Source organism: Sinocyclocheilus rhinocerous, unplaced genomic scaffold (assembly GCF_001515625.1).
Source record: "Sinocyclocheilus rhinocerous isolate Xijiao unplaced genomic scaffold, SAMN03320098_v1.1 scaffold751, whole genome shotgun sequence".
NCBI classification, from domain to species: domain Eukaryota; kingdom Metazoa; phylum Chordata; class Actinopteri; order Cypriniformes; family Cyprinidae; genus Sinocyclocheilus; species Sinocyclocheilus rhinocerous.
The window spans coordinates 1,058,938-1,070,323 of record NW_015657293.1 but is presented as its reverse complement, the minus strand read 5'-3'; the positions used below and the strand labels follow the sequence as shown (position 1 = coordinate 1,070,323).

General features: G+C 37.9%; 1 protein-coding gene across 1 annotated transcript in view; it reads left to right on the top strand.

The window, feature by feature from the left end:
• Positions 1-322: 322 nt before the first annotated feature.
• pde8b (phosphodiesterase 8B) overlaps positions 323-11,386 on the top strand; it is a 49,536-nt gene continuing 38,472 nt past the window's right edge. Inside the window, exon 1 of the mRNA XM_016528751.1 lies at positions 323-1,044. Coding sequence (XP_016384237.1) covers positions 763-1,044 — 282 coding nt within the window. The 5' untranslated portion in view covers positions 323-762. The remainder of the gene's footprint in view (positions 1,045-11,386) is intronic.

Here is an 11,386-nt window from a genome sequence, read left to right as displayed (position 1 = left end):
ACTCATGGGGACTCGTGTCACGGTGGGGACCTAAATTGAGGTCCCCACGGGTAAACAAGCTAATAAATCACACAGAATTAAGTTTTTTGAAAATCTAAAAATGCACAAAGTTTTTTTGTGAGGGGTAGGTTTAGGTGAGGGGTTGGTATAGGGCAATAGAAAATACGGTCTGTACAGTAGAAAAACCAATACTCCTATGGAGAGTCCCCACAAGGATAGCAAACCAGACGTGTGTGTGTGTGTGTGTGTGTGTGTGTGTGTTTTCATGGGAAGAGGGAGTCACTGATGTGCGTGTCTGTCACTGATGACGCTGCTGTGTCTTAAAGGACCATGAGTGTAAGTTTGAGGCATATTCTCACAGTCTGATGCTTTGCGTCTGTTATTTAAGAGCTCCGCCGTCGTGATGAACATACAGATGATCAATTCCGCGAGAAAATGGATCGCATCGTGCAGCTTGAACCTTTAGTATCATACGCCGAGGTGAAATTAGGGTGTAATTCGTCCAAAATGTGACATGGCACAAACTCAGCGGGCTCACGATTGGACAGACGAGGTGTCATCGATCTGATCTGATATCATCACTGATAAATAACGCGGCGAGATGGATCTCCTCTCCGTTTCTCCTTGACGCGCGCTGGAGGGAGGCAGGCGGAACTGAGCAGCGCGACCACCGGCCAATGTACCGGGGGAACAGCGGCCCGGGAGCGGCGGCGGTCTTGAGATCCGTTCCTCCGGGTTTTACGCAGCGAGTCGCGGGGAACGATGGGCTGCGCTCCCAGCATCCACGTCTCGCAGAGCGGGGTGATCTACTGCCGCGACTCGGATGAGTCCAACTCGCCGCACCAGACCACCACCATCTCGCAGGGCACGGCGACCACTCTGCACGGCCTCTTCATCAAGACCGACGCGGCGGACACCATCCCCTCCGTGATCGCCTTCCAGAGCAGGCACACACGGACCAACTCCCTCTGGGAGCGGAGAGAGAACAGCGGCGGACACATGTGCACGGAGGCCGAGACTCAGACCAGCAGCACCAGCGTCAAGGTATGAGGAATGAATGAATGGCAAGATGGTGGGCATCGGTTTTTTGCTCTTTATCTCACATTATTTCCACCATCTTGTCATTCATTCAGTGTTTCAGTGTCATTCCTGCATGTGTGTTGTTGTGAATCATCAGCTGGATGCTTATTGCTGCCATATGCTTATTGTTTACTATTAATGATGTCTAGTTTGACATCTTTAATATGTTATTTTGTCATTCATATGCTAGGTTAAGTGAATGAGTTTTGTTCATTCAAAAATTTCATACAGGTGGGAGCCCAGTAAAGGACAATGTCTATTATTTACATTTACAAAGATGTTTTAACAGTATAAAACCCACAGCATTTACATGAACTATTTTAATGGAATCAACATCAAATAGGTGTGGAAAATATTGCAATTCCTGTAGCTCAAATAGGAAAGCATGGCGCTAACAACATGGGTTCGATTCCCAGGAAATGTGAGAACTGCTTAAATCTATACATTGAATGTGATGCAAGTTTCTTTGCCAAATGTAAATAAAATCTTCTGCTTGGTTTTTAATTAGTTAGCTAGTCTCTCAACAGCTGTCAGAGCAAATTTTGATGTTTTAGATTAATAATAGTATCACTATGATGCGCGCTAAAACCACTAAACCCTTCACTGGACAGTTACTGCATATTATGAAATAAATCAAACGTTAAATAACAGATATAAAATGAGAAAATAAAAATGTGGGGCATTTTTGCCCCACACCCTGGTTAGTTTCTGGGAGGTGATGTATGGGAACATAGTTTGTATGTACCACCTTGATGGTCCACATAGCAGTAGTGCTCAACTGGTGGGTCGTGACCCAAAAATGGGCCTCGGGTTTGTTTTGATATGTTTTATATATATATTTATTTAAGGTACATTTGATCAACTCATGTATTTTCTGGGAATTGAACCCATGATGTTGCTGTTGCTAGCACCATACTCTACTGTTTAAGCCAAAGAAATGCATATGCTCATGGCTAGCAGAGAACCAACAGTGTCATATATCATAAGGAAAAAACCCCATCCCATATATTTTTGTTTTTTGACATCAAGGCAGTGCATCCAATCAAACAGTGCATGCAGCAAAAACAAACTGCGGGTCAAATAGCCATGGCTATTTTTTAAATGTCAAATAATGTTCATTTTTATATTATTTTATTTACACCTTTTATGCAACTTTATACACCTTTCATATTTATAAAATCATTTTTATCCGATATTATAATGCATGTAATTTCCGCACTGCAAAACTCCCTCTCTGATATCAGTTTTTGTATGTAGTAGATTTATTTTAATGCAGGTGGGGGTTGGATAGTGGTCTTTGTGTTAAACGAGTCAAATCAAGTAGGAATTAAATTAGTACTGCTGTCAGATAGCAGGTTGGGTTCACCAAACAGGGCTCATGCTGTCTAATACTAATACTTTAGCATAATGTTTAGTCTATTTTAAGTTTTCACGTTTGATTTTAAGGAGATTCTTGTTGACATTTTACACAATCAAATTTTTTGTTACAGATTTGGGTCGCCATTGTGTAATTAAAGTCAAATCTAGGTTATGATGCAAAACCAATTGAAAACTACTGCCTTAAACTGTACAAGTGGGCCCAAAAGGCATTTGGACACTTGGACTGCTCATAAAAATCTTTGAATGTCATTGCGTTTTGAGCCTTCTATTAAGGTGTGGTAATTTACAGTGTTGTTAAAGGTGAAATCTCAAAACTCTGCTATGTAGAAATGAAAATGCCATAATAAATATTTCTAATACATTTCATTTTCACTTCAGTGACTGTTTAAGTTTACCCTTACTAAAAAATGAAAGAGAAAAATGCTTTTTGAACATCGCTGTGTTCTTCCCGAACCATGATGACTTTTTGTAAGGCTGGACGTTTCAGACTGCTTTAGACTGCTTGAATATAGCATTGAGATTTATTGTTGAAAAATTTATATTTTTTTGTCTCTTTCTGGGGACGATATCTTTCTGTTACAGTTTGCTTACATTCTGCAGATGATGTTGGAAGGCTGTTGACCTGAACGCCGTAATTCCTGCCATGTTTAGAATGGATATCGGCCTTATCTGAGTTAAAGTGTTTACAGTCAGATCGCGTGTAGAATTCAGATTAGAAATTTTCTTACACCGCAGGTGAGCACACTCTCTTAGACCTGTAATAAACACACACTTTTTTGTTAGTTTTGTCTAAGAATGATTACATTTCTCTGTCAGAGAATGATAAAATCGTGGCTCATTTAGACTGCTTTGGCCGAATCAAACCGATAGGCCGCCGTACACAATGGAATTTGTGTTACGCAACACAAATCAAATACTAATGCCCTTTTAAAATCCTAAATGGACCATTTATAGATCTGTGTATGGTATAATATAATGGGTTGTAAAGGGGGCCTTGTGTGTGTATGTTGGTCGTCTGTCAGTTTGAAAGGAGACGTAGCGATTTTGGTACAATCTGCCAAGCGTGTGTGTGGTATAGTCAGATGCTTGCGCCCTCCGAGACTGGCGAGGAACTCAATGATGCCATTGAAGTGTGTGTAACTCCACACAGCTCTCTATCACTCACATACATTTTCATTGTATTCACAGCAATGGAGCCGATGTCTGTTTTGAATTGAATGTGCATCCAATTTGGCTTTCTTGTGTGTGTTTGTGCATCTCGGTGTCTTTGCGAGAGATAGAGGCCTTGTGTTGAAGAAAGACCGATTTTGTGTGTCTTTGTATGCATTTGTGTGTGTTCAGGCCACAGAGTTTGTTTACCCCTCTGGCTGTGAGCTCTGCAGGGTGTGAACTATCACATGCAAAAAGACTGATGAATCTAAGTCCAGATACACACACACACACATGGATAGAGCGAGGCATTGTGGGAAGAGGTGCCCTGAGACCTGTAGCGGGGCATCAGCGGTCTGGACTGTCATGGGGACACATCACTGTCACAATGTAGCCTAACGTAAAGTACAATCTGATTGGCCACGGCTTCCCTCGGGAGGTCAGGAACATTTAGATAACAGCATGAAATCGCACCTCACTTATTAGTGCTGTCCTGCAGCATATGTCCCATGAGTTAGCATCATCTAGTTAGCAGATTTCTTTGCATTTGCTTTCAGGGGACACATTTGTACCAAAAGAACATGAAGATATCAGTCTATCTCCTTGATGGCTGCTTTTTATTTACCTCAATGGTAGTGATGCAGTGCCGTTATTCTCCAGCATATTTGTAGATGTTTTTCCTCTCTGTTAGAGAGAAATCCTGTGTATTAGTTCAAGCAGTTGGTAAGTATAAGTTTTGGTGTGGTGTTGCATTCTTCGGAAAAAAGGACAAAAAGCTGTTAATGAGGAGGCACCTTTTCAAAAGGTACATAAAGGGTTCATATTGGTACCTTAAAGATACATATTAGTACCTAAAAATGTACATTTGAAATGCTTTTAAAAATGTACTGCCCCAGTGACAGCTATTGTGCCTTTCTTTCTGAGAGTGTGCTTAGTATGTGAGCAATTCAAAAACTCAGGGTTTTAAAGGGGTCATATGATGTTGCTAAAAAGAACATTATTTTGTGTATTTGGTGTAATGAAATGTGTTTATGCGGTTTAAGGTTCAAACAACACATTATTTTCCACATACTGTACATTATTGTTTCTCCTCTATGCCCCGCCTTTCTGAAATGCGTCGATTTTTACAATTTTACAATTTTTACAAGTCTGAAAAGCGAGGTGTGCTCTGATTGGGCAGCTATCCAGTGCGTTGTGATTGGCCCAATACCTCAAGCGTGTGACGGAAATGTTACGCCCCTTACCATACTGTGATACCCTGTCCAGCCGTAGCGACGAGACAAAAACATTAAAACCCAATATAAACAAGGCATCTTTTGGAAGGCCAAACAAAGTAGTTTCGCTTTCACAACGAAACACACAGCGACTCCACAACACGGCGGCGGCGGCAACAGTGAGAATTAAAGTTACGCCTTCTTTCTTTGCGTGAACGTTTGGGCGGCGTTATGCAAATCTTCTCACATCGTGACGTAGACATGTGGGGTGTGTTAGAACGAGCCGTTTTAGGTAGGCGTGGTTGATTCTTAACTTTTATAAAGAATATCTCTTTGTATTTGAGACTTTAGTGTTTGCAACTTTACAGATCTTCTTTATGCACCAAGAGCTTGTAACACTCCAAAGAGAAAGGAAAAATTGAAATCGCATCATATGACCCCTTTAAAAGTTTTTTTTTTAATTCTTTAGCCTAAAGAAATTAATAATAATAACAACAACAATTACATGTATTATAGTATGTAAAGCCATATAAATATATAAAACCTTAAGTAAATAATATAAATGCCTTTTTGAAAGAAATTCATATTTTATTTAGCAGGGATGCATTAAAGTGACAGTAAAGACCTTTATGTAATGTTCGGTTTAAAAATAAAATACTAAATGTATCACAGTTTCCCGTTTAAAAAACAAAAACAAAAAAAACAGCAGCAACTGTTTTAATAACATTTTAATAACAGCAAAATTAATAATAATGAGAAACGTTTCTTAAGCAGCAAATCAACATATTAGAATGATTTCTGTTGGATCATGTGAAACTCAAGATTGGAGTTATGATGCTGAAAATTCAGCTTTGCATCACAGAAATAATTAATATTTTAAAATATATTCATATACAAAACAGCTATTTTAAATTGTAAAATATTTTACAATAGTAGGCTTCTCTTTTACTGTATTTTTGATCAAATAAATCCAGCCTTGGTGAGCATAAGGTGCTTTATTATTATTTTTTTTAATAAATAAATATTACCAACCCCAACATTTTCAATTGTAATGCACATATAAATATTTGTACAGTTCACTAAAAAGGTTTGAAAAAACATTTTTTTTAAATTATATATTGATAAAATAAGGCTGTCTGTAAATAGAATGGATACATTGGGAATGGACAAGAAAATCACAAATAGTCTAATACTATTTTGTCGGCCTGGCCGAAATCTAGGTTTGCCACTGTTAAAGCTGTTTTATTACACATAAGAGAGAGTAGAGTAAGAAATTGCTTCATGATGGTGTTCATTGTCAGAACCAATCAAAAGGAATGGTAAACAAGGTTAACATGATACACCGGATAATTTTCCTGTCATGGTAGATTGCAACATCAGATTCCCTATATCATGACTGATTTGTAGATGTGATCCAAGCATTGACCAGCTTGATTATGGTGTATCTACTACATATGTGTGGGATATTACTTGAATGTGCTCTCGGTTCTAGTATGAAAATTACTGTTGCCAAATAGTGAGTTTTTCAGGTTTGACAGGAAACTAAAATTAGACATTTTTTTCTCTGTTTGTTCATGTGTGAGTGCTTTCCTTTCATTTCTCTCTCTCTCTGTGTGTGTTTGTGTGTGTGTGTGTGTGTGTGTGTGTTGAGGTTGTGTTATAGGCTGTGTTCTCGCAGTCAGCAAGAGCAACAGAACTCCAAAGTAGTCCATGATGGTGGCATTAGTAACGTTTATCATCTGGGAGGTTTTTGTAAACACTTGAAAGCATTGTGGGAGTATGTAGGATCTTACAGGATGGAAACAGATTGTTTGAAATATGTTTAAATGTGAAACATTCCAGTTTACAAGCTGGACACACCAAGAGCTGCTCTGCTAACAGGCAGCAAGAGCTAGAATCTTGAGTTTATTCATTGATGCAAGATTATTTACTTAAATGATTTTAGCAAATGGCTGCAATATAACAAAGAGTGAAAAATTTAAGGGGGTCTGAATACTTTCCGTACCCACTGTATATGATATTTTGAATTAGCTTTTATATATTTTCATTCTAATTTTGTTGTAGTAATTTTGCTTTTATCCTTTTTATTAGATTTTACTTTTAAAAAATATTTCTATTTAGCTATAATTTATTTTTATTTCAGTTTTCGTAATTTTAGTACTTCAACTTCAACTTATTTCATTTATTCGACAAGGCAAGTAAGTTTTTCGTCTAATATTTATATTTTATTTCAATATTATTTTAGTTACCAAAATGATTTTACTACTTTCAGTTTTAGTTTTGTAATAATGTATTTGTGAGTGTTGATGCGTACAGCTGAGGTGAGCCTGTTGTCTTTTCTCTGTATTTGTTGAGTGGGATATTGCTTTTGCTGTAGGGTTGATGTTGTTTAACACAAGTCATAAGTGCTACACACAGAATCACAATCCTCTCATTTTTATCACAAATTCCCGCTCCTGATTTATTACTCTGTCTGTGTCATCAGACATCTTATTGTCCCTGTTTATCTACTAATGACCATCTGTTTCCCCCTCAACCAGCATCTCTCTATCTCTCCTGTCTCTCTCACATTCACACTGGTTGTTATTAATATCCATTGAACAGAGACTCCATCCCTGAAACCCTTAATGAACCAAATAGAGAGAAAGTGAAGATAAGAAAGTGAAAAGGGTGAAAATGGAAAACCAGACAGAGAAAAGAAAGTGTCTTTAGGTGAAACTACTGTTTTTATTGCATTTACAATTTAAAGTTAGTACCTTTATTAAGATTTGATCTCATTGATGGAATGATAATCATGACTTCTTTAACCTAGAGGAATGTATAATTTTGGAAAATGCGTGGTGCAATGGGTACAAATTTAAACTGTAATTTTCCAGGCTGAGAAAAATGGAAAGTAGTCAAAATTTTTCTATTAATGCATTATATTTTTATCTAGACATACATCTATAGATGCATGTTGTGTCATTGGCTGGATTAAAAATTGCTCTATGTAAGTACAATATTTATCAAATGATTTAAAAAAAATTCTGTTCAGGCTATTACAAACAACTTAAGTCATGAAAAGGTCACTAAAGAGGCATAACTTGATCTAATTTGTATGATTTATAGATTTACAACAGATAGATAGACATATTTTTAGATACCACTTTGAAGATTTATAGATTTTTGTTGTTTACTTTCTGTTTATATGGCTTGGAGTGAATTTGTGTGCATTTTGATCTTTCTATGTTGTGTTCTGGTTGCCTAGCTAGATGTGCGTGTTGAGTTACTGCTTCAGGAAGATGAACTGATTATTCTCTAGATAAGATGGCATTCAGCTGGTAAGCTATATATTCATAGATAACACTCTGTTTCATGAGGTTATTTATAGCCCAGTTTAGAGGAACTCTTGAGAGAAAACTTCATCTCGTTTTACACCAATATTGACACTTTGAATTATACTATATCTTTATCGGAAAGCTCTTATCAGTGATTATTATATTCAGTTCATAAACTGCTTTGTTTGTGGTAACATTTAGTAAAAACAGGCTAACATCTAACTAAAATGTTTCAGACCAGATAATAACCTTGATAACTTTCAGATAACGAACGTTCTGTTAACGTTACTGGAAGAACATTTGTTCATAACTTTTAGAGAACCTTGCAAAAACACTTTTCCTAACTATTAAATGTACAGTTTCACAGTCTTCAGCTTGTCCAACACCTACTGTCTTTACTACTGAAATACTGAAAAATGTTTCAGACTTGCCAGTTATATCATGTTTTAATGAGCTGCAGTGGTTAGGTGTTAATATAGCCTGTGCTAATGAGATTTTTTGTGCTCACATTTCCTGTCGTTTACCCTGTTTCTACAGCGGTGTGACATAAAGGTTTTAGCACATGAATTTTCATATCCCTCACGGATAAACACACATCCCCAAGGCATTAAATATACAGAAATGTTCTTGTTATGTAATCTTATTCAGGGATCAACGATATGGATTTATGTGCAGATCCAGTCAGACAGAGGTTTAGATTATGTATTGCCCTGCCAGCATTTTTTACTAGCCCCACAGCAAAAATGTACAATCATTGGTGTTGCAGTACTGTTTTATTTGTTTGGACATGAGCAAAAGTGGTTATGAGCTTGTTGAGTTGTTTACTCTGTAATTAATCTATCCATTTCCAGTTTGACCCATTGAAGCTGGTGGAACATGATAGATGGGCAGTATCACATTTGATGGTAATTTGCCAGTCACAGTGACTTGGAGGCACTGCCGGCTCTCGCGTGAGTTTTCATCTGAATTTGTAACTGTGCAGTTATACTATTCTTCATTAATAATCTTCATAAAGCACAGATACTACCTCCCGGACATTAGCAGGATTTCTAAACTGCCTAAAACGTCTGGGCTTGACTTTGTTTTCCTATTGCTTTCATTGTGAAAAGAAGTTTGACCTATAGCATGCAGGCATTGTACATAATCGACCAATCATGGTTTGTGAGACGTAGAGAGAACGGTCAAAGCAATGCAAATACACATGCATATAATGTATGAGGACAGATCATGTCAATAGGAAAACAAAGCCAAAACCTGGCCATTTTAGGCACTTTAGAAATGCCAGGCCAGGGCATGTCCTGAAAAAAAGAGCACATAAAGCCACCCTAACATTGATTTAACCTAAGTATCCATGGCATTTCTTGTGGTTTAATATAAACTGTGGTCACCATGTTAGAGCTATGGTAACTTTTTATTAGAGAAGTGCTTGTTGTGTTGGCCACACGCAAATATACTTGACCTTTTTGTTGGTGTCAGTGAGTGAAAACTTTAAAGGGATCTTTGAATGATTACTTAACTACTCTGTACTGATGGAGAGCGCAGATAACGGTAGCACACTGCATCACGCACGGTCTTAAGATCACAGTCATACATTTGTGTGCATACATCATGTGTAACCTTCTGTGTGTGTGTGTGTGTGTGTGTGTTTACTTATCTACACTTTGTAGCCAAATTTAACTACAGAAGTGAGCTAAATTTAAAAAAACTGTCCTTTGAAGAGTTCATTGGAAAGCGTTTGCATATAAATACACACATACAAACACACACATTATATATATATATATATATATGTATGTGTGTGTGTGTGTGTGTGTGTGTGTGTGTGTATATATATATATACACATGAAGAGTTCATTTGCAAAAACCGATAAATGCCACTTTAAAAAAAAAAAAGAGCTGTCATGCGTTATTCTCCACATATAGCATGATCTGAACCCTAAACACGTTTTGTCAAAAAAGCCGGTATTGTCTACTTTGAAGGCATTGCGAGTTCACGTTTTACTGCACAAGCCTACAAGCGCCCTTGATTAAATTTTTCAATTCAATTCAAGTTTATTTGTATAGTGCTTTTCACGATACAAATCGTTGCAAAGCAACTTTACAGCAAATTAAGTTTCTACAATATTTAGTGGTAGCTTATCAGTGGTGACTGGCAGTTAATGTACATATGGCAGAAATGTACGGAAAAATAAATTAAAGACGGAAAAATCAATTTGCTATGTACTACCAAAAGTCCAGAGTTTTGCGACCTTAGGGAGCGTGATGGATTGTAGCGTGGTAACTAAGCCATTAAGGGCCTTATAGGTAAGTAATAATATTTTGTAACGGATACAGAACTTAATAAGTAGCCAGTGCAGAGACTGTAAAATTTTTAGCAACTTTCAGACCCTTTTAGCAGCTTTTTCCATAGAATATTGATATTGAATATACCTAGCGACTTTTTTGGATAAACCTTAGCTATGGTTCAGTAGGAGGATTTCGCCAGTGCTGTCCCGCGAACGCGAGGTCTGACTTTCCCGGAGAAGTGTCACCTCTCTCGGCGTCTGTTCTGTGCAGTGAGCGGCAGAGAAGCAGCGCATTCAGTTGGCCGCACCGCAGCCGACTCGTCAATAAATGAGTACAAAACAGCGTTTAAGTAAATACAAAATGCAGTTTTGAAATAATGATTCCATTTATTAAGGGAAAAAATCTGTCCAAACCTGCCTGGCACTACGTGAAAATTAATTGCCCCCTAAATCTAATAACTGGTTGTGCCACCCTTTGCAGGAACAACTGCAATCAAGCGTTTGCGATACTTTCACATCGCTGTGGAGGAATTTTGGCCCACTCTTCTTTGCAGAATTGTTTTAATTCAGCCACATTGGAGGGTTTTCAAGCATGAATGGACTGTTTAAGGTCATGCCACAGCATCTCAATCGGATTTAAGTCCAGACTTTGACTTGGCTATTCATGGCTCCATCAATTATGGCAAGTCGTCCAGGTCCTGAAGCTGCAAAGCAGCCCCAGACCATCACACTACCACCACCATGTTTGACTGTTGGCATGAGGGAGCCGCATAATGCACGATCGCTTTTTACTTTCACTTTCGAGATTTGCAATCGCACGTGCTCAATGTAACAGGCTACCGCTAGCAAGCTGCTAACCATGTCCCTTTAGTGGCTCGCGTTATTTTATTAGAACGCGCGTTATTTGTTTTCCGTGCCTTTCTGAATACAGACACCAACCCATCCCTGCACATCACATCCC